The sequence below is a fragment of the Rhinoraja longicauda genome, chromosome 36 (assembly GCF_053455715.1).
Source record: "Rhinoraja longicauda isolate Sanriku21f chromosome 36, sRhiLon1.1, whole genome shotgun sequence".
Lineage (NCBI taxonomy): Eukaryota > Metazoa > Chordata > Chondrichthyes > Rajiformes > Arhynchobatidae > Rhinoraja > Rhinoraja longicauda.
This window is the reverse complement of record NC_135988.1, coordinates 4,985,061-5,008,929: the sequence shown is the minus strand read 5'-3', so window position 1 is coordinate 5,008,929 and position 23,869 is coordinate 4,985,061. Positions and strand designations below refer to the sequence as shown.

The 23,869-nt window shown below is 51.1% G+C and overlaps 1 protein-coding gene across 5 annotated transcripts in view; it reads right to left on the bottom strand.

Moving 5' to 3' along the window:
- Nucleotides 1-204: 204 nt before the first annotated feature.
- The window catches only part of tacc1 (transforming, acidic coiled-coil containing protein 1), a 207,778-nt gene continuing 184,113 nt past the window's right edge, over nucleotides 205-23,869 (bottom strand). For 4 of the 5 annotated variants that reach the window (XM_078428738.1, XM_078428735.1, XM_078428737.1 and 1 more), the window contains exons 9-14: nucleotides 22,037-22,113; nucleotides 18,635-18,678; nucleotides 14,891-15,051; nucleotides 10,241-10,347; nucleotides 9,391-9,511; nucleotides 206-1,505 (exon numbers count right to left, since the gene is read on the bottom strand). In XM_078428738.1, the coding sequence (XP_078284864.1) occupies nucleotides 1,437-1,505; nucleotides 9,391-9,511; nucleotides 10,241-10,347; nucleotides 14,891-15,051; nucleotides 18,635-18,678; nucleotides 22,037-22,113 (579 nt within the window). In that variant the 3' untranslated portion in view covers nucleotides 206-1,436. Of the gene's footprint in view, nucleotides 1,506-9,390; nucleotides 9,512-10,240; nucleotides 10,348-14,890; nucleotides 15,052-18,634; nucleotides 18,679-22,036; nucleotides 22,114-23,869 lie in introns of all 5 variants that reach the window. The other variant, XM_078428734.1, reaches the window with a different exon arrangement.

Below are 23,869 nucleotides of genomic sequence, written 5' to 3'. Positions count from 1 at the left end.
TGTGGAATAGAGTCCCAGCCTACCCAACCTCTGCCTGTAGCTCAGACCCTCTAGTCCTGGCAACATCCTCGTCAATCTTCGCAGCGCCCTTTCCAGCTTGACATCATGTCCTTCTTCTACCTCAGGGTAAACCTGGCAGCGAATGGCGGTGAGATCACATCAACATGGAGCCGAGACATCTTTCGCTTCACAAGGCAGGAATAAGACAGGTGATCGTCGGGACTGCTCAAGGTGAAACTCACCATTAATTTTATTCAGGCGATGGCGATGGAAAAAAATATATTAGTACATGGAATTAAAATGTTATAATATCTTTTCAAGATTGTTTTTTTTTTTTCACTTTGTCGTTACAACTTTAAAATTTTTTTTATATTGAACTATAACATATAAAAGACAAATATATCTGTATATAAAAAATTATGCAGGTGAAGGGTTTTCAATGTACGAAGCGACTGCAAGCAGACAAGGCAGGACAGGAGTCAATCAATATAAGCAGCGGGTGGTCGAGTGAATTACCCATCAATCACACATGGGGTGGACACAGTCAAATCACCAACACCTTATCTCATACAGGCACTAACACAATGTCTGAAAAATACTGATACAGGCAGATTCGACTGCTGAATTGTCATGCACAGACGGCAGGGGGGGGTGTGTTGATGTGCGTTAGAGTGGCTGGGCTTGTGACTAATTGCAGGAGGAGTCTCTATCACGGTCGTGATCCGTTTGCATTGCCCCCCGATGGTCTCTGTGGGGGGGGGGGGGGGGGCTGGAAAGGTCCACTAACTAACGTTGTGTTCGGTCTTCAGCGGGGTTCACGTGCGTGAGGCCGTGCGTGTGGCCGTGCCCTCGTGACCTTGTACCGACGTCCCGCGCCCATCCGCCCGAGGTTCTCGAAGCACTGAGACACACAAAATGGCGGGAGGCCTGGAGACGAGCGAGTCTCCCCCAGCTGACTCCGAGCGGAAACGTCTCGCAGTGCAACGTCCCAACGGCCTTCCCCACAACTTCTGCCCCCACCCCCATCTTAATCTCCGTCCCAGGTCAGGACAGGACCTTCAGCGTCCATCTCTGAGGTGCACCCGTTCTGAGCGGCGCCTGGAAAGCCGTCGATCCTACCGGGTTACGGGGAAGATTAGAGGCGGCACTGGTGAAGCGGGTTACACCTCGTGGGAAGCTGAGGCACCTACTGCCTTGGGAACAATCTGGCAATCTCTCCGCTGTTGTGTTTGTGCAGCAGACGTGGCACAAGGATGAACCAGAGGCCCACTCCCATCTGCTCTGCAGGCTACCTGGGCGTTGCTCGTCGAGGGTTCAGATGGGTCGATGGTGAGTTCCGGTGCTAAGTAAGGCAGCGTGCTTTGAGGAAGGAAGGCCTGGGGGTGGGGGGGGTGGGGGTGGGGGTGCATCGTGCAGAGTGGCGGGGCGGTCAAAGCTCAGTCCATTCTTGCCAGCTTGGCAATCAGCTCGTCGCAGATCTTGGTCAGTTCTTCAATCTCTTGGTTCTGCGAGTTAAAAAACAAAAAAGACAAGGGGGGCAAATGAAAAATTCCACCTCAAAACCCCCCCCCACAAATTCTGGAAATAGAGTCATAGAGCCACAGGGCACGGAAACAGGCCCTTCGGCCCAACGTGCCCATGCCGATCAACCTGCCCCATCTACACTTGTCCCATCTGCAGGCCTTAGGCCCAGTTCCATCCTATCCATGTACCTGTCCAAATGTATTTTAAACATTGTGATTGCACGGTAGATAGCATTTTATCAGGATGCAACACAGCTTGGTTTGGGAACAGCTCCACCCAGGACCGTGAGAAGTTGCAGCCAATTGTGGAGGCAGCCCAGACCGTCACACAAAACCAGCAGTCTGAAGAAGGGTCTCGACCCGAAACATCACCCATTCCTTCTCTCCATAGATGTTGCCTGTCCGCTGAGTTACTCCAGCATTTTGTGGCTATCTCCCATCTCTCGACTCCATTTTCACCTCACGCTGCCTCGGCAAGGCCAGCAGCATCATCAAGGACCAGTCTCACCCCGGCCACTCCCTCTTCTCCCCTCTCCCATCGGGCAAAAGGTACAGAAGTGTGAAAACGCACACCTCCAGATTCAGGGGCGGTTTCTTCCCCACTGTTATCAGGCAACTGAACCATCCTACCACAACCAGAGAGCAGTGCTGAACTACTATCTACCTCTGTGGATGACTCTCGGCCTATCCTTGACTGGACTTTGCTGGCTTTACCTTGCACTAAACGTTATCCCCTGATCATGTATCTATCTAGGGTATCACAAAATGCTGGAGTAACTCAGCGGGTCAGGCAGCATCTTTGGAGAGAAGGAATGGGTGACGTTTCGGGAAACGTCACCCATTCCTTCTTCAGGGTCTCGACCCGAAACGTCACCCATTCCTTCTCTCCTGAGATGCTGCCTGACCCGCTGAGTTACTCCAGCATTTTGTGAATAAATACCTTCGATTTGTACCAGCACCTGCAGTTATTTTCCTACACACGACTCTATCCATACACTTTAATTGAATCGATTGTAATCATGTATTGTCTTTCCGCTGACTGGTTAGCACGCAACGAAAAAGCTTTTCACTGTACCTCGGTGGGCGTGACAGTAAACTGAGTTGAAGTCATGGGGTAGTGCCAATCAAGGTAGATCATAAGGTCATAAGTGATAGGAGTAGAATGAGGCCATTCGGACCATCTAGTGGCCAGGGTGGTGCAGCATTGCCTAGCAAGAAGAGATTCCGGATCCCGGTGGGAATTCCCGCTGTAACGAGGGGAGGGGAGGGCACTAACAGCCCACAGAGCCTGACGATCACCAAAGCACCAGCAAGGTTCAATGCCGACAAACACCCAGAGGTGATAGGGGCGGCACGGTGGTGCGGTGGTAGAGTTGCCGCCTTACAGCGAATGCAGCGCCGGAGACCCGGGTTCCATCCCGACTACGGGCGCCGTCTGTACGGAGTTTGTACGTTCTCCCCGTGACCTGCGTGGGTTTTCTCCGAGATCTTCGGTTTCCTCCCACACTCCAAAGACGTGCAGGTTTGTAGGTGAATTGGCTTTGTGTATGTGGCTCTATCACCAACATTTTGCCAGTGGCTCTTCAGATGTCAAGGGAGAAACTCTTGCACGTCATTAACAGTGGACAGCCTTTCTCCCAACCACTAAATGTTAGTAGAAGGAGCAGTAGTTAGCAGAAGGAGCACTCCAAAGACGTGCAGGTTTGTGGGTTAATTGGCTTGGTAAATGTAAAAATTGTCCCTAGTGGGTATAGGACAGTGTTAGTGTGCGGGGATCGCTGGGCGGCGCTGACCCGGTGGGCCGAAGGGCCTGTTTCCACGCTGTATCTCTAAACTAAACTAAACTAAACTAAACTGGGCCAAAACAATTTTTTATATACCAAAAATAATTCAAATCAATTATTTACAAAAATTATTTATAACATATAACATATAACATATAACAACTACAGCACGGAAACAGGCCTGTCCGGCCCTACCAGTCCACGCCGACCATTCTCCCTGACCTAGTCTCATCTACCTGCACTCAGACCATAACCCTCCAATCCCCTCCTATCCATATACCTATCCAATTTACTCTTAAATGATAAAATCGAGCCAGCCTCCACCACTTCCACCGGAAGCCCATTCCATACAGCCACAACCCTCTGAGTAAAGAAGTTCCCCCTCATGTTACCCCTAAACCTTTGTCCCTCAATTCTGAAGCTATGTCCCCTTGTTGGAATCTTCCCCACTCTCAAAGGGAAAAGCCTACCCACGTCAACTCTGTCCGTCCCTCTCAAAATTTTAAAAACCTCTATCAAGTCCCCCCTCAACCTTCTACGCTCCAAAGAATAAAGACCCAACCTGTTCAACCTCTCTCTGTAGCCTAAGTGCTGAAACCCAGGCAACATTCTAGTAAATCTCCTCTGTACCCTCTCCATTTTGTCGACATCCTTCCTATAATTTGGCGACCAGAACTGCACACCATACTCCAGATTCGGCCTCACCAATGCCCTGTACAATTTTAACATTACATCCCAACTTCTATACTCGATGCTCTGATTTATAAAGGCAAGCATACCAAACGCCTTCTTCACCACCCTATCCACATGAGATTCCACCTTCAGGGAACAATGCACAGTTATTCCCAGATCCCTCTGTTCCACTGCATTCCTCAATTCCCTACCATTTACCCTGTACGTCCTATTTTGATTTGTCCTACCAAAATGCAGCACCTCACACTTATCAGCATTAAACTCCATCTGCCATCTTTCAGCCCACCCTTCCAAAAGGCCCAAGTCTCTCTGTAGACTTTGAAAATCTACCTCACTATCAACTACTCCACCTATCTTAGTATCATCTGCATATTTACTAATCCAATTTGCCACACCATCATCCAGATCATTAATGTAAATGACAAACAACAGTGGACCCAACACAGATCCTTGGGGCACTCCACTAGACACTGGCCTCCAACCTGACATACAATTGTCAACCGTTACCCTCTGGTATCTCCCATTCAGCCATTGTTGAATCCATCTTGCAACCTCACTATTAATACCCAACGATTTAACCTTCTTAATCAACCTTCCATGTGGAACCTTGTCAAATGCCTTACTGAAGTCCATATAGACAACATCCACAGCCTTGCCCTTATCAATTTCCCTGGTAACCTCTTCAAAAAATTCAAGAAGATTAGTCAAACATGACCTTCCAGGCACAAATCCATGTTGACTGTTTCTAATCAGGCCTTGATTATCCAAATAATAATATATTATGTCCCTAAGTATCTTTTCCATTAATTTTCCCACCACAGACGTCAAACTAATAGGTCTATAATTGCTAGGTTTACTTTTAGAACCTTTTTTAAACAAAGGCACAACATGCGCAATGCGCCAATCTTCCGGCACCATCCCCGTTTCTAATGACGTTTGAAATATTTCCGTCATAGCCCCTGCTATTTCTGCACTAACTTCCCTCAATGTCCTAGGGAATATCCTATCAGGACCTGGAGACTTATCCACTTTTATATTTTTCAAAAGTGTCCGTACCTCCTCTTCTTTAATCCTCCTAATTTCCATCACTACTCTACTTGTTTCGCTTACCTCACATAATTCAATATCCTTCTCCTCGGTAAATACCGAAGAAAAGAAATTGTTTAATATCTCCCCCATTTCTTCCGGCTCAGCACATAGCTGTCCACTCTGACTCTCTAATGGACCAATTTTATCCCTCACTATCCTTTTGCTATTGACATATCTGTAGAACCCCTTGGGGTTTACTTTTACATTACTTGCCAAAGCAGCCTCATATCTTTTTTTCGCTTTTCTAATTTCCTTTTTAAGATTCCTTTTACATTCTTTATATTCCTCAAGAACCTCATTTACTCCCTGCCGCTTATATTTATTGTATATCTCCCTCTTTTTCCGAACCAAGTGTCCAATTTCCCTGGAAAACCACGGCTCTTTTATATGTCCAATACAAAACAAAACATTACAAACAAACCCACCACCAGAATACAAAGTAAAGCAAATATTCTTAAATACTGAATATTAAATAACTATTTCACAATCCTTGTCAAGGATGTATTCGACCCCCCGCGGTGCCCAGGGGTCCCGGAAACCCCCCAGGGTGCCCGTGGACAGCGCACGGTCCCTCTCCAACACCACCCGGGCGCGGACGGACGTAACCCCGGAAAAGGGGCAGGCAGCCGGCTCGGGCAGAGCCCTCTTCCACCCGGCGCCGTGACTCGCGGATGGCCAGCTTGGCCAAGCCCAGGAGCAACCCAAACAGGAGCTCTTCGGCCCCCCCCTACCCTCTCCCCCTACGCACAGGGTGTCCAAAGATGAGGGTGGTGGGTGTGAAGTGCAGCCAGAAGGCTGTGGGCCAAAATTGTGCGTTACGATAAACAACAAGGGGTGGGTTTTCTCTGAGATCTTCGGTTTCCTCCCACACTCCAAAGACGTGCAGGTATGTAGGTTAATTGGCTGGGTTAATTAAAAAGGTAAAAATTGTCCCTAGTGTGTGTAGGATAGTGTTAATGTGCGGGGATCGCTGGGCGGCACGGACCCGGTGGGCCGAAGGGCCTGTTTCCGCGCTGTATCTCTAAATCTAAAAAATCTAAATCTAAAATCAGTGGCCCTTTAAAACCAGAAAAACAATGAAATGTCCTCATTTAACCCACCCAAGTGCATGGGCAATCAATATTTCCATTCAGCAAAACACAAACTGCTGAAGGAACTCAGCGGGTCAGGCAGCATCTCTGGAGGGGATGGACAGGTGACGTTTCAGGTATCGGAACCGTTCTTGAGAAGTCGCCCATCCAGTCCCCCCACAGGTGCTGCTCGACCTGCTGATGACTCCAGCACTTTGTCTCTTTTTCCCCCCAGGGTTCTGCTACTGCAGTTCCTTGCCTCTCCTTTAGATTGGAGACGAGGAGGAATTTCTCCAACTCGAGGGCGGTGAATCTGTGGAATTCATTGCCACAGACGGCTGTGGAGTGCAAGTCAAAGGATATTTTTAGAGCGGAGATTTTGAAAAGCCAGATACCTGGTTGGTTACGGGGAGAAGGCAGGAGAATGGGGTTGAGAGGGAAAGATAGATCAGCCATGATTGAATGGTGGGGTAGACTCGATGGGCCAAATGGCTTAATTCTACTCCTAAGTCTTATGATCTTATGACCCATTATTTAAATTCCTTCAAGGGTCATGATAATCACTGGCAGCACCAACATATACTGTCTGTTCCTGATTACCTTGGAACATATTTGGGCTGTTTCAGAGTTCATTTCGGAGTCGTGCATTGATGTGGCGTGGAATCACACACAGGCCACACCAAGCCTGGCCAGCAGATTGCCTCCCCTGAAAGCTATTACTAATATTTGCAGCATTCCAACAGTTCCATGGCCACTGCTACTAACGCTTGGCTTGCATTCCAAACTTTACGTGAATTCCCAGCCTGGGAATAAACGTCTCTAGAGCGGCACTCGAGCCCAAGCTCAACACTCTGCTCCCTCAGGGCAGCACGGTGGGGCTCTGGTAGAATTACTGCCTCACAGTGTCAGGGACCCGGGTTCGATCCTGACCACGGGAGCTGTCCGTACCTTCTCCCCGTGACCACGTGGGTTTTCTCTGGGTCCTCAGGCTTCATCCCGCGCTCCAAAGATGTGCAGGTTTGTAGGCCAATTGGCTTCTAGGGTCCCTAAACTGTCCCTAGCTCGTAGGGCTGACGGGTTCGTGGGATACGGGGAGAAAGCAGGAATGGGATATTTGGATGATCAGCCATGATCATATTGAATGGCCGTGCTGGCTCGAAGGGCCGAATGGCCTACTCCGGCACCTATTTTCTATGTATCTATGTGGGTTGGATAGAACCAGTGTAGGCGGTGATCGGTGGTTAGCGTGGACAGGATGGGCTAAAGGCCCTGTTTCCACGCTGCATCTCTAAACTAAACTAAACTAAACTAAACTGCTCACCAAGAGGAGGGAGTAAAGGTACACTTTCATGGAACTAAGATAAATTAATTTCTCTTTCATGGAACCATTCTGTATTTATGTTGTGGCTCGGCAGGGATCCAACCATAATATACTCTTTGCCGAGAAATGACTGATGCAAACTACAGTGAATTAAACTAAGCCATCCAAAGTTGACCCGACCTGGTCCAGTTCCTAGTCTCTCCCCTTTTTTTTAACCAAAAATAATCTATTCACCTATTTACAATACTATGTACAATACTAAATTATTCAAAACAAACCCACCACCACAATACAAGCAACACAAATATTCTCAAATTACTATGTCCCCATCCGTACTGAGGATAGATTCCACCCTCGCGGTGCCCAACGGTCCCGCAAATCCCCCGTGGACAGCACGTAGTCCCTCTCTAGTACCACCCGGGCACGGACGTAACCCCAGTTGCCAACTTCCTCACTCCCAAATAAGGGACAAAGGGTGACGTCACCGCCCCGCGCCCCACGTGACCTCACCCAGCCAGCGGCAACGTGCTCCCGCTCCACCAATGGCGGCCGCCCGGGCCTAGAAGCGGGTTGCTACACAGCCTCCGTTAGGCGGCGCCTGGGCCTCTGGGCCTACACTGTCCAGGACTGCTGCGGCCCCCGGACTACAGTGTACGGGCCTACAGTGTCCGGGCCTATAGCACCGTCTGGGCCTAATACGGGACAAGGGCGGTCCCGTACGGGCCAAACCTATTTAGCCCAAAATACGGGATGTCCCGGCTAATACGGGACAGTTGGCAACCCTACAAGCAACCAGCTTGGGCAGAGCCCTCTTCCGCCTGGCGCCGTGACTCCTTGTCTCACCTTAAGATTGGAGACGAGGAGGAATTTCTTTAACCAGAGGGTGGTGAATCTGTTAGCAGGCCTCAGGCCTGTAGTCCAGATTACAGAACGAGCATGGAAACTTGCCCTTCAGCCCACCAAGTCCCTGCCGACCATTCAATAATAGACAATAGACAATAGACAATAGGTGCAGGAGTAGGCCATTCAGCCCTTCGAGCCAGCACCGCCATTCAATGCGATCATGGCTGATCACTCTCAATCAGTACCCCGTTCCTGCCTTCTCCCCATACCCCCTCACTCCGCTATCCTTAAGAGCTCTATCCAGCTCTCTCTTGAAAGCATCCAACGAACTGGCCTCCACTGCCTTCTGAGGCAGAGAATTCCACACCTTCACCACTCTCTGACTGAAAAAGTTCTTCCTCATCTCCGTTCTAAATGGCCTACCCCTTATTCTTAAACTGTGGCCCCTTGTTCAGGACTCCCCCAACATTGGGAACATGTTTCCTGCCTCTAATGTGTCCAATCCCCTAATTATCTTATATGTTTCAATAAGATTCCCCCTCATCCTTCTAAATTCCAGTGTATACAAGCCCAATCGCTCCAGCCTTTCAACATACGACAGTCCCGCCATTCCGGGAATTAACCTGGTGAACCTACGCTGCACGCCCTCCATAGCAAGAATATCCTTCCTCAAATTTGGAAGGATATTCTTGCCCCCTCCCCTGATATCAGACTGAAGAAGGGTCTCGATCCGAAATGTCACCCATTCCTTCTCTCCCGAGATGCTGCCTGACCCGCTGAGTTACTCCAGCATTTAGTGAATAAATACCTTGGATTTGTATCAGCATCTGCAGTTATTTTCTTATACATTCCATTTATCAAAATAAGAGACAATCTGTTGGGGGAACTCGGTGGGTCGAGCAGCATCTGTGGGGGGCGGGGGGAGGAGACCACTCCAGGCTGAAGAAGGGTCTCTCGACCCAAAACGTCACCCATTGCTTCTGTCCGGAGATGCTGCCTGACCCGCTGAGTTACTCCAGCTCTTTGTGTCTGTCTTCGGTTCAAACCAGCGTCCGCACTCAGCTTACCTTCTGTTGAATGGTCCTCTCCATGGAGTCCACCTTCATCTGCTCCTTGCGGAGGGTGGCCTGCATGGCCGCTCCTTCGGCGTGCGCCTTGGAGCGGACCTGGGCGATCTCCTCGTTGGCCCTGCGGTGGGGGAAGGGAGAGAATCAACACCTGTTCGTAATGGTGAGGGTGAAGGTGATTGGGCTGGGGCAGGAGACCATCACACAAACCAGCCGAACCTCCACGTGAGAGACTTCTGCTGAACCTTAACTGTTCTGCTTGTTGAAACAAAGAAACATAGAAAACAGGTGCAGCAGTAAGCCATTCGGCCCTTCGAGCCATCACCGCCATTCAATGTGATCATGGCTGATCATCCAAAATCAGTACCCCGTTCCTGCCTTCTCCCCACATCCCTTGATTCCGTTAGCCCGAAGAGCTAAATCTAACTCCAAAGACGTAAAGGTTTGTAGGTTAATTGGCTGGGCAAATGTAAAAATTGCCCCTAGTGGGTGTAGGATGGTGTTAATGTGCGGGGATCGCTGGTCGGCGGGGAGCCGGTGGGCCGAAGGGCCTGTTTCCGCGCTGTATCTCTAAATCTAAATCTAACTCTTTCGTGAAAACATCCAGTGAATTGGCCTCCACTGCCTTCTGTGGCAGAGAATTCCACAGATTCACAACTCTCTGGGTGAAAATGTATTTCCTCATCTCAGTCCAAAATGGCCGACCCCTTATTCTTAAACTGTGTGGCCCCTGGTTCTGGACTCCCCCAACATGGGGAATGTTTTTTGTGTAACACAAAGCTTGTCACTGTCCCTCGGTACATGTGACAATGAATTAAACGAAATAAAATAGCCAGTGGTGGGCACTCACTTGTCCAGTTTTTCCTCAGCGTGCATTTTGAGGGCCTGATACCGTTGCTCCTCCTGTTTCACCCGGGCCAAGTAATCCTGAGCACATTTCTTCAACACTTCTTCATTCTTTAGGCACAAAAAGATAACAAGTCACTTTAGACAATAGGTGCAGGAGGAGGCCATTCAGCCCTTCGAGCCTGTACGCACCGCCATTCAATGTGATCATGGCTGATCATCCACAATCAGTACCCCATTCCTGCCTTCTCCCCATACCCCCTGACTCCGCTATCCTTAAGAGCTCTATCTAGCTCTCTCTTGAATGCATTCAGAGAATTGGCCTCCACGGCCTTCTGAGGCAGAGAATTCCACAGATTCACAACTCTCTGACTGAAAAAGTTTTTCCTCATCTCAGTTCTAAATGGCCTACCCCTTATTCTTAAACTGTGGCCCCTTGTTCTGGACTCCCCCAACAATGGGAACATGTTTCCTGCCTCTAACGTGTCCAACCACTTAATAATCTTATATGTTTTGATAAGATCTTTGGGTTACTTTACTTTGGTTTTCCATTCCGTCAATGGAAAATGGGCAGCGCTATCCCAGGTCAAGCCTTTATCACCAGTACTTAAAACACAAAGTGCTGGAGTGACCCAGCCGGTCGGGCAGCATTTGTGGAGGGAAATGGGGCAGGCAACGTTCCGGGTCGGGACCCTTCTTCGGACTGATCGTAGTGGGGCGGGGAAGGGGGGTGAGAGGGCTGGAAGAGAGGTGGAGGCAGGACACAAAGGTTGGCAAGTGATAGGTGGATAAAATGTGTAGGAAGGAACTGCAGATGTTGTTGTAAGCCAAAGATAGACACAAAATGCTGGAGTTACTCAGCGGGTCAGGCAGCATCTCTGGAGAGAAGGAATGGGCGACACTTCGGGTCGAGACCCTTCTTCAGACTGGTTAGGGATAAGGCAAAGGAGAGATATAGACGATGGTGTAGAGAGATAAAGAACAATGAATGAAAGACATGCAAAAAAGTAACGATGATAAAGGAAACAGGCCACTGTTAGCTGTTTGTTGAGTGATAACGAGAAGCTGGTGCGACTTGGTGGGTACAGGTGAGGAGGGTTTAGTTGTCAGATGGGTGGAGAGGAAAGGGAGTCAGATAAGGGAGAGAGGAGGAGTGAAATGTGAGGCCGAAGGGAGGGATGCAGGTGGAAGTGGATGGGGGAAGGGTAGAGGGATAGTGAGAGAAATGGGTGTGCATCGGTGTGTGGGGAACAGGGAAGAGTGGGGGTGGGGGGAGAAGGAGGAGGGGGGTAGGGGACCTAACATTGGGGAATTCAACGTTCATACCGCTGGGGTGTGAGCTACCCAAGCAGAATATGAGGCGCTGCTCCTCCATTTTGTGTGTGGCCTATTGTTGTCGACTGTCCCGTATTAGCCGGGACATCTCGTATTTTGGGCTAAGTTGGTTTGTCCCGTACGGGACCGCCTTTGTCCCGCATTAGGCCCGGTGGGCACTGTAGGCCCGGACCGGGAGGCGGGTTGTTACGTAAACTCCATTAGGCGAACACACTCCATTAGCCTACACTGTCTCAGCTGATTGCGGCACAAAGGGGCCTCTGTCGTCGGGACATTGCAGGCTAATGGAGTGTGTTCGGGGAGCAGGGCCGAGTGTGTTTGCCTAACGGAGGTTGCGTAGCAACCCGCCTACCAGCCCGGGCGGCCGCCGTTGGTGGAGCGGGAGCACGTGGCCGCTGGCTGGGTGAGGTCACGTGGGGGCGCGGGGCGGTGACGTCACATTGTCTCGTATTTGTGAGTGAGATAGTTGGCAACCCCTAGTGTGGCCTCACTCTGGCAATGGAGGCGGCCCATTTGTAGGTTAATTGGCAAAGTTGTAAATTGTCTCCAGTGTGTGTAGGATAGTGTTAGTGCGCAGGGTTCGCTGGTCGGCACGGGCAAGGTGGGCCGAAGGACTTGTTTCCTCGCTGTATCTCCAAAACGAAACGATCTGAACAAGGCCCCGACACATTGTCTGTCCATTCCGTCCGCAGATACTGCCTGACCTGCTGAGTTCTTCTTTGTTCACTTTGTGTTTTGCTCAAGGTTCCAGCGTCTACAGTGAGGGCCATGTGCGGCTAAAGCTCCCGCAGGGCCGTGGCCAGCAGGGGGAGCCACCGAGCCGCTCCCCAGCGAACGCTTGCAAGACGCGGGGTGCGTAGAGGGACCAGGGTACGGCCGACCGCGCCCTCGAGGTCAGCTGCGGGAGGCGCCCCCCCACCCCCTGGGGAATAAAGGTGGACGGGCGAGGAGAGGGACGTGGTCAACCCACACATCCAAGGAGGGCGACGGCTGGAGGCCCCGCAGAAGCCTGGGGCTCGCCTAGATCGGGCACTGCTCATAATACCGCTCATTTGGGCGGCACGGTGGCGCAGCGGTAGAGTTGCTGCCTTACAGCGAATGCAGCGCCGGAGACCCGTAGTTCGATCCCGACTACGGGCACCGTCTGTACGTTCTCCCCGTGACCTGCGTGGGTTTTCCCCGAGATCTTCGGTTTCCCCTCACACTCCAAAGACGTACAGGTTTGTAGGTTAATTGGCTTGGTAAATGTAAAAAATTGTCCCTAGTGTGTGTAGGATGGTGTTAATGTGCGGGGATCGCTGGTCAGTGCGGACCCGGTGGGCCGAAGGGGCCTGTTTCCGCGCTGTATCTCTAAACTAAACTAAACTAAACCTAAAGTGTGGACTGGACTCTGAAAATGGCACAAAACATGGCTCCTCTTGCACGCCGGCTCAGGGGACTATTTCTGTACAATTTGCTAATCGTGGATGTGCTTAGGTACGGCAACACTCTACTGGACTGTTTGTAAGAAAATAGTTTCTCTGTGCACACGTGACAATAAAAGCACCAGTGAATCATTGAACCTGCTGGCCAATAGTCAAGAGTGTTATATTGTCATATGTCCCAAATCGTATGTATATATATATAGGAAAGAAAAACTGCAGATGTTGGTTTAAATCGAAGGTAGACACAAAAAGCTGGAGTAACTCAGCGGGACAGGCAGCATCTCTGGAGAGAAGGAATGGGTGACGTTTCGGGTCGAGACCCTTCTTCAGACAATTGAACCTAACATTCCGTCATGTTAGTCATGTCTGATTGCTAAGGGCGTCAGAGGTTACGGGGAGAAGGCTGGAGAATGGAGAGGAACTTCTTTAGCCAGAGGGTGGTGAATCTGTGGGATTCATTGCCACAGACGGCTGTGGAGGCCAAGTCAATGGATATTTTTAAGGCAGAGATAATTCTTGATTAGTACGGGTGCCAGGGGATATGGGGAGAAGGCAGGGGTTAGTAGGGAGAGACGGATGACATACGGCATCTCTGTGTGGTATCTCAGCTGTACGGCAGCGGACAGGAAAGCTCTTCAGAGGGTCGTCTGCAGAGCTCAGAGGATAATTGGGACACAGCTACCAGCCCTGGAGGACATCTACAACGCACGCTGCCTCAGGAAAGCCACCAGCATCCACAAGGTCTCCACACACCCACGCCATCGTCTGTTTGAACCACTCCCATCTGGCAGACGTTACAAGGCCTTCTACGCCCGCACCTCCAGACTAAGGAACGGCTTCATCCCTAGAGCTATAGCTGCTCTGAGTCGGACCTGCTGAGAGCCCCGCCATGAGCTGCCTCTGCTCCCAGGCTCATCTGGCACAACTGACCTCTGCATGAGCCTTTTTCTTTGCACTTTACCTTGTTCCCCCCTTTTCTTTTACCTTCCCCCCCCCTTGTTGTTTACATGTTCGCCGTGATTTATTTAAATATTTGACTTGATAGCATCGATATGGAAGCGACAATCAAAATCTCGTTGTACTTATACAATGACAATAAAGGATATTGTATTGTATTGTATTGTATTGTAGATCAGCCATGATTGATTGGCGGAATAGACTTGATGGGCCGAAGGGCCTAATTCAGCTCCTATCACTTATGAACATGTTATTGAGTTGGTGTCGGTGGGTGCTGGTGTGGTGTGGAGTGGTGTGGGTGGGTGCTGGTGTGGTGTGGTGTGGGTGGGTGCTGGTGTGGTGTGGGTAGGTGCTGGTGCGGGTGGGTGCTGGTGTGGGTGGGTGGGTGCTGGTGTGGTGTGGGTGGGTGCTGGTGTGGTGTGGGTAGGTGGGTGCTGGTGTGGAGTGATGTGGGTGGGTGCTGGTGTGGTGTGGGTGGGTGCTGGTGTGGAGTGGGTGGGTGCTGGTGTGGAGTGGGTGGGTGCTGGTGTGGTGTGGGTGGGTGCTGGTGTGGTGTGGGTGGGTGCTGGTGTGGAGTGATGTGGGTGGGTGCTGGTGTGGAGTGATGTGGGTGGGTGCTGGCGTGGTGTGGTGTGGGTGGGTGGGTGCTGGTGTGGTGTGGGTGTGGGTGGGTGCTAGTGTGGAGTGGGTGGGTGGGGGCTGGTGTGGAGTGATGTGGGTGGGTGCTGGCGTGGAGTGATGTGGGTGGGTGCTGGTGTGGTGTGGGTGGGTGGGTGCTGGTGTGGTGTGGGTGGGTGCTGGTGTGGTGTGGGTGGGTGCTGGTGTGGTGTGGTGTGGGTGGTGTGGGTGGTGCAATGAACAAAATATTGCCTTCAAGTTGCAGTAGGATTTTAAATGAACAACATGCCCAAGGGAGATATAATAAACTGGACATTTACCTTTTTGAATCCCTCCAGGACCCCTTTCATGTTCTCGTACCTCCGGAAGAGGTCGGATAAGGACCTCTCGACAGAGTTGAGGTCAGACAGGGCTTGGTTCTTCTCTTCCATCAGCTGCTGCATGGACGTGTGGGAAGCCATTTTGTGCTTCTGTTCGTCTTCTGGAGGAGAGAGTGGGCAGAGTCACGGCGGGCAGGACCCGGCGCCGCACAAATGCAGAGCATTGGAGGACCCGGCGTGTGGGGGGGGACCGACTGTGTGGGGGGGAACAATGGCCAATGGGGAATAGGCTTGCCAACTATCTCACTCCCAAATAAGGGACAAGGTGACGTCGCTGCCCCGCGACCCACGTGACCTCACCCAGCCAGCGGCCACGTGCTCCCGCTCCACCAATGGCGGCCGCCCGGGCCTCGGGACCTACACTGTCCGGATCTACGCTGCCGGGAAGTAAAGTGTCCGGGCCTACAGCCCCCCCTCGGGCCTAATACGGGACAAGGGCGGTCCCGTACGGGACAAACCAATTTAGCCCAAAATATGGGATGTCCCGGCTAATACGAGACAGTTGGCAACCCTAGTGGGGAGGGAGGGAGGGGGTGTGGAGGGAGAACAATGAACAATGGAGGACCCGGCGTGGGGAGACCGCCGTGAGGGAGGGGAGAGGGGGGAGAACAAAGGAGAAGCCGACCGATGTGCTTTGTAACTTTGGCAGCGCCGTAGGTGGCCGCTATTTGTATACGTTGGGTAAGCAAGCAAAGAATCTCTCTGTGCCTTGTCACATGTGACAATAACGTGTTCCACTCCACCCCATCCCAAACGTTCCCTGACCTTCAGCTGCCCGGGGGTAAGGTACAATGCACAACCTGTCTCACACCTTATGTTCTTATCTATCGTCCCACCCTGCCTGCCCACCCTCACGGGGCATCTTAGTTTAGTTTAGAGATACAGCACGGAAACAGGCCCTTCGGCCCACCATGTCTGCACCGACCAACGATCCCCGCACGCTAGCACTATCCTACGAGACAATTTACACTTACACCAAGCTAATTAACCAACCTACCTGTACGTCTTCGGAGTGTGGGAGGAAACCGAAGATCTCAGAGAAAACCCGCGCAGGTCACGTGGAGAACGAGCAAACTCCGTACGGACAGCACCCGTAGTCGGGATCGAACCCGGGTCTCCGGCGCTGTAAGAGGTGTAAGGCAGCAACTCTACCGCTGCGCGCCCTGGTTGGATTGTCCCTCCAGGGAGATGTGGAAGCTGCTGGCCAGCGTAGCCCATCCCCTGCACCCCAAGGGGAGAGTGCTTTGGTTGGTGGTGCCGTTGACAGTCTAGTACATTGGTGGCTCGGGAACCCCATGCAGGCCAGACTGAGTGAGGACACCACATCTCCACGCCTTACGGACATTAGTGAACCCACCATCTGCAATTCCTTACCTCCACCTTACTGGAGCAGGTAGGTTTCCCCCACAATAGAAACATAGAAACATAGAAAATAGGTGCGGGAGTAGGCCATTTGGCCCTTCGAGCCTGCACCGCCATTCAATATGATCATGGCTGATCATCCAACTCAGTATCCTGTACCTGCCTTCTCTCCATACCCCCTGATCCCTTTAGCCACAAGGGCCACATCTAACTCCCTCTTAAATATAGCCAATGAACTGGCCTCAACTACCTTCTGTGGCAGAGAATTCCACAGATTCACCACTCTCTGTGTGAAAAAAAACGTTCTCATCTCGGTCCTAAAAGACATCCCCCTTATCCTTAAACTCTGACCCCTTGTTCTGGACTTCCCCAAATTCGGGAACAATCTTCCTGCATCTAGCCTGTCCAACCCCTTAAGAATTTTGTAAGTTTCTATAAGATCCCCCCTCAATCTTCTAAATTCCAGCGAGGACAAGCCAAGTCTATCCAGTCTTTCTTCATATGAAAGTCCTGCTATCCCAGGAATCAATCTGGTGAACCTTCTCTGTACTCCCTCTATGGCAAGAATTTCTTTCCTCAGATTAGGAGACCAAAACTGTACGCAATATTCCAGGTGCGGTCTCACCAATGCCCTGTACAACTGCAGCAGAACCTCCCTGCTCCTATACTCAAATCCCCTCGCTATGAATGCCAACATACCATTCGCTTTCTTCACTGCCTGCTGCACCTGCATGCCTACTTTCAATGACTGGTGTACCACGACACCCAGGTCTCGTTGCATCTCCCCTTTTCCTAATCGTCCAATAACTCAATGCTACAGGTTTGCACCATAGACTTAACTTACTCAGCTAACATGCCCCTAGGTTCAAAGTCGGCATAACATAATGATGACCATGAACTACCATATTGTCAGAGAAACCCACGAGGTTCACTCATTCAGAGGTTCAATCTGACCTCTGGGCACTGCCCCAGTTAGTCCTCTTCAAGGTTAGACTGCTGGGGCGGCACGGTGGCGCAGCGGTAGAGTTGCTGCCTCACAGCGCCGGAGACCCGGTTTCGATCCTGACCACGGGTGCTGTCTGTACGGAGTTTGTACGTTCTCCCTGTGACCTGTGTGGGTTTTCTCCGGGCGCTCCGGTTTCCCCCCACACTCCAAAGACGTGCAGGTGTGTAGGTTAATTGGCATTGGTTAAAAATTGTAAATTGTCCCGAGTGTGCAGGATAGTGCTAGTGTATGGGGCGATCGCTGGTCGGCACGGACTCGGTGGGCCGAAGGGCCTGTTTTTGCACTGTATTCCTAAAGATGAAAGTGAAGTCTAAAGTCAATGAGCCTCAGCCTGACAGTTAGAGAGAAATAAGACCCCTTCAGCACTGCCTCTACTAGCTCTTGCTCCTTCCCGCTAACACCTCATACACTCAACTCTCTTACTGCTTTCACAGCAGGGACATTAGTACAGACCGTGAGCCGCTGGCTTTGCCTGATGGTGCAGCGTCTGGCCACTAGGGTTGCCAACTGTCCCGTATTAGCCAGAACATCCCTTATATTGGGCTAAATTGGTTTGTCCCATGCAGGACTGCCCTTGTCGTCGTATTAGGCCTAGGGGGCGCTGCAGGCTTGGACACTGTAGGCCCGGACACTGTAGGCCCGGACACTGTAGGCCCGGACACTGTAGGCCCGGACACTGTAGGCCCGGACACTGTAGGCCCGGACACTGTAGGCCCGGACACTGTAGGCCCGGACACTGTAGGCCCGGACACTGTAGGCCCGAGGGCCGCTGTAGGCCCAGACAGTGTAGGCCCCGACACTGTAGGCCCGGACACTGTAGGCCCGGACACTCTAGGCCCGGACACTGTAGGCCAGGACACTGTAGGCCCGGACACTGTAGGCCCGGCAACTGTAGGCCCGGACACTGTAGGCCCGGACACTGTAGGCCCGGACACTGTAGGCCCGGACACTGTAGTCCTGGACACTGTAGGCCCGGACACTGTAGGCCCGGACACTGTAGGCCCGGACACTGTAAGCCTGGACACTGTAGGCCCGGACACTGTAGGCCCGGACACTGTAAGCCTGAGGGCCGCTGTAGGCCCGGAAATTGTAGGCCCGAGGGCCGCTGTAGGCCCAGACAGTGTAGTCCCGGAGACCCGGGCGCCGCCTAACGGAGGTTGCGTAGCAACCCGCTTCCCGGCCCGGGCGGCCGCCATTGGTGGAGCGGGAGCACGTGACCGCTGGCTGGGTGAGGTCACGTGGGGCGCAGGGCGGCAATGTCACCTTTTGTCCCTTAATTGGGAGTGAGTTAGTTGGCAACCATCTTGGTCACATACCTATCATCTGAGCAATGGTCTTCTCATACTCTGCGACAATTTTCCTGCAAAATGAAGCAAAGAATCAATTAATAGATTCACAATGAGCTGGTACCCAGGCACAGTGTTGAACAGTTTAACATGTAGGTAAACTTACGGCGCGGTGGTGCAGCGGTAGAACTGCTGCCTCACAGCACCAGAGACCCGGTTTCGATTCTGTCTACGGGTGCTGTCTGCACAGAGTTTGTTCGTACGTTCTCCCCGTGACCCTGTGGGGTTTTGTCCAGGTGCTCCGGTTTCCCCCCACACTCCAAAGACGTGCGGGGAGACCGGGAGGATGGAGTCGGTGGCGATGACGGCAACAGACGCGAAGGGCGAGGAGCAAGGCCGGTTGGAGAGGAGAGGGAACCGGTCTCTGGCATACCGTGCCCTCGAGGCCGGCTGTGGGGGGGGGGGGCTTCCCTTGGGAGACAAAGGTGGGCGGGCGAGGAGAGGGACGTGGGGAAGGTGATGGCTGGAGGCCCCACAGAAGCCTGGGGCTCGCCTGGAGCAAGCACTGTTCATAATACCGAGAGTATGGACTGGACTCAGCAGACCATTTCTGTACACTTTGCAAATCGGGGAAGTTCTGAGGTAAGGCAAGACCTTACTGGATGGTGGTGAATCTGTACAATTCTATGTCACAGAAGGCTGTGGAGCCCACGTCAGTGGATATTTCTAAGCCAAAGATAGATAGATTCTTGATCAGTACTGGTGTCAGGGGTTATGGGGAGAAGGCAGGAGAATGGGGTTAGGAGGGGAAGATAGATCAGCCATGATTGAATGTCAGAGTAGACTTTAGTTTAGAGATATAGCGCGATAACAGGCCCTTCGGCCCACCTTGTCTGCGCCGCCCAGCGATCCCTGCACACTAACACTATCCTACACCCACCATGGACAATTTTTACATTTACCAAGCCAATTAACCTACAAACCTGCATGTCTTTGGCGTGTGGGAGGAAACCGAAGATCTCGGAGAAAACCCACGCAGGTCACGGGGAGAACGTACAAACTCCGTACAGACGGCACCCGGCTGTTTCCGTGCTGTATCTCCAAACTAAAGTCTACTCCGCCATTCAATCATGGCTGATCTATCTTCCCCTCTTAACCCCATTCTCCTGCCTTCTCCCCATAACCCCTGACACCAGTACTTATCAAGAATCTATCTATCTAGTCGGGATCGAACACGAGTCTCCGGCGCTGCATTTTGCTGCAAGGCAGCAATTCTACCGCTGTGCCACCCTGATGTGGGAAGAAACCGGAGCACCCGGAGGAAACCTACGCGGTCACAGGTAGAAGTTGTAAACTCCACACAAGGTTTGGACCAAACCCGGGTCTCTGGCTGTGAGGCAGCAGCTCTACCCGCTGCGACACTGTGCCGCACAAGGTCCTTTCTGTGGGGGAGATCTACAGCAACGCAAATCCTCAACTCACTTCAATACTGTAACAGAAACCGCAATGCAGAAATAGATTCGGGAAGAGACACAAAAAGCCAGAACTCAGCGGGTCAGGCAGCATCTCTGGAGAGAAGGAATAGGTGACGTTTCGGGTCGAGACCCTTCTTCAGAATAGATTTGGGAACCCTGACTGAAGTAGACCCTTGGATACTGATGCTTCCAACATGAGCCGGAAGCACCTTGTTCATATTTAAGCACTGTGCAAACTTTGACTACGGGCACGTTTCTGCTTTGCCTGTTTAGGAATGAACACAACTTCCCTTCTTAACCCGAAACATTTAACATCAGATTGGAGTCATAGAACTATTACCGAGCAGGAAATTGTTTCTCGAATGACAAGAGAGATACAGCACAGATACAGTCCCTTCGGCCCATTGAGTCTATGCTGACCTTCTACACTGGCTTTCGTTTTAGTTATACAACCTGGAAACAGGCCCTTCGGCCCACCGAGTCCACGCCGACCAGCGATCCCCGCACACTAGTTCCATCCAACACACTAGGGGCAATTTAAAGAGGCCAATTAACCCACAAACCCTCCACGTTCTTGCGACGTGGAAGGGAACTGGAGGAAACCCACGCGGTCACAGGAAGAAGGTGCAAACTGTGTAGAGGAAGGCAGAAGAGGAAGGAGGTTCTGCAACGTGAGTTTAGAAAGTAAGAGCAGGGCTTTGAGGTGGTTGTCTCTGGATTGCTTCCAGTACCTCGTGCTGGTGAGGGCAGGAACAGGGAGACAGGGGATGTGAATGTGGGGCTGAGGGGCTGATGTAGGGAGCAGGGATTCACATGTATAGACCACTGGGATCTCTTCTGGGGCAGGGGTGACCTGTACAAAAGGGGTGGGTTGCACCTTGACAGCAGGGGGACCGACATTCTGGCAGGCAGGTTTGCTAGTGTTACACGGGACAAAATGGGAGTATAAGGATGGAGTTAAAGGGGAAGAGAGTATAGGAAAAGTTACGAAAGACACCCGAGTTAATGGGACAGAAAGTTCAAGAAGGGTTACGAGAGTAAGGTCAGGTGAAATAGGAACCGGTGTGAGAGAGGAGGTGAATACCGCATTAAAAGTGTTATATATGAATGCACAAAGTCTCAGAAATAAAGTGGATGAGCTTGAGGCTCAGTTAGACATTGGCAAGTATGATGTTGTGGGAATTACAGACATGGCTACAAGAGGACCAGGGCTGGGGGCTGAATATTCAGGGGTATACGTCCTATCGAAAAGACAGACAGGTGGGCAGAGGGGGTGGGGTCGCTCTGTTGGTAAGGAATTAAATTCAGTCCATTGCAAGGGGTGACAGAGAATCAGAAGATGTAGAGTCATTGTGGATAGAACTGAGAAATTGCTTCAGAAGGCAGTGGAGGCCAATTCACTGGATGCATTCAAAAGAGAGTTAGATAGAGCTCTTAGGGCTAGCGGAATCAAGAGATATGGGTAGAAGGAAGGCATGGGTTACTGATTGTGGATGATCAGCCGTGATCACGATGAATGGCGGTGCTGGCTCGACGGGCCGAATGGCCTACTCCTGCACCTATTGTCTATGTATCTATGTACATGACCGTGCGGCCTTACCCGAAACGTCACCCATTCCTTCTCTCCAGAGATGCTGCCTGTCCCGCTGAGTTACTCCAGCGATTTGTGTCTATCTTCGGCTTAAACCAGCATCTGCAGTTCCTTCTTACACATAAACTATTTTGTTTTTGCAAAGCACTGAACAATCATTCTGCAAGACTTTCTTTTGCTGCAAAGGAGCAAAATTTTTTGTTCTCGATCCGCACAACTGCTAGATGCATCCATCTCCCCCTGTGTGTTCCCCATCTCCCCCTGTGCGACCCCCATCTCCCCCAATGCATCCATCCACCCCTGTGTGATCGGTCACTGTGAGGGTTCGCTGTATTCCCATTCTGCAGTGAGTCTCCCCTCACTGACCTCATTTCCATGACTTCTTGCCAACTGTCTTCATATTTCTGTTTCCACTCCTTTACTTCGATCTCCTTCCCAATAATCTGTAACACAGAGAAACGTCATTAGAGACACATTTTTTTTAAACGAAAAGTTTTAGAGATACAGCGCGGAAACAGGCCCTTCGGCCCGACGAGTCCGGGCCGACCAGCGATCCCCACACATTAACACTGACCTACACACATTAGGGACAGTTTACATTTGCTTCAGCCACTTAAAATGTCTTTAAAAATTAAATTACTTTCCAACGCAAAGAGGTTATTACAAATATTAAAGTGTTAACACAATTTCATTTGACTGTTCACGTGCATGTTCAAAATGTAGTGGGGGCCGCACCGTGAAGCCAGGGATGGAGGTGGAGACGGATATGACAGTGGTTTAGTTTAGTTTAGTTCAGAGATACAGTGCGGAAACAGGCCCTTCGGCCCACCGAGTCTGCAGGGGATCTTATCGAAACATATAAGATTAGTAAGGGGTTGGACACGTTAGAGGCAGGAAACATGTTCCCAATGTTGGGGGAGTCCAGAACCAGGGGCCACAGTTTAAGAATAAGGGGTAGGCCATTTAGAACTGAGATGAGGAAAAACTTTTTCAGTCAGAGAGTTGTGAATCTGAGGCCAATTGTGAATCAGAGGCCAATTCTCTGAATGCATTCAAGAGAGAGCTAGATAGCGGAGTCAGGGGGTACGGGGAGAAGGCAGGAACGGGGTACTGATTGAGAATGATCAGCCATGCTCTCATTGAATGGTGGTGCTAGCTCGAAGGGCCGAATGGCCTCCTCCTGCACCTATTGTCTATTGACCAGCGATCCCTGCACATTAACACTATCCTACACACACTAGAGACAATTTACACTTTTACCAAGCCAATCAACCTACAAACCTATACTTCTTCGGAGTGTGGGAGGAAACCGAAGATCCCGGAGAAAATCCAAGCAGGTCACGGGGGGAACGTACAAACTCCGTACAGACGGCGCCCGTAGTCGGGATTGACCCCGAGTCTCTGGCGCTGTAAGGCAGCAACTCTGCCGCTGTGCCACCTGCTTTTAAGAAGCTTATGGATAAATACAGGGAATGGTCAGAGAAGGGAGATACAAATTGGTCTTGGCATCATGTTCTGCCAGGACATTGTAGACCGAAGGGACTGTTCCTCTTCTATATTGTTCGATGTTTTGAAGAATGGGAAACTTTGTTCAATTTCTACTCGGCTTGTACTCGCTGGAATTTAGAAGATTGAGGGGGGATCTTATAGAAACTTACAAAATTCTTAAGGGTTTGGACAGGCTAGATGCAGGAAGATTGTTCCCGATGTTGGGGAAGTCCAGAACAATGGGTCACAGTTTAAGGATAAGGGGGAAGTCTTTTAGGACCGAGATGAGAACGTTTTTTTTCACACAGAGAGTGGTGAATCTGTGGAATTCTCTGCCACAGAAGGTAGTTGAGGCCAGTTCATTGGCTATATTTAAGAGGGAGTTAGATGTGGCCCTTGTGGCTAAAGGGATCAGGGGGTATGGAGAGAAGGCAGGTACGGGATACTGAGTTGGATGATCAGCCATGATCATATTGAATGGCGATGCAGGCTCGAAGGGCCGAATGGCCTACTCCTGCACCTATTTTCTATGTTTCTATGTTTCAATGTTAACAGAGCCACCAACCGGTCCTGGGCAGAGGGTGGTGAATCTGTGGGATTCATTGCCACAGATGACGGTGGAGGCCAAGTCACTGGGTATTTTTAAAGTGGAGATCGACAGGTTCTTGATTAGTATGGGGGTTAATGGTTACGGGGAGAAGGCAGGAGAAT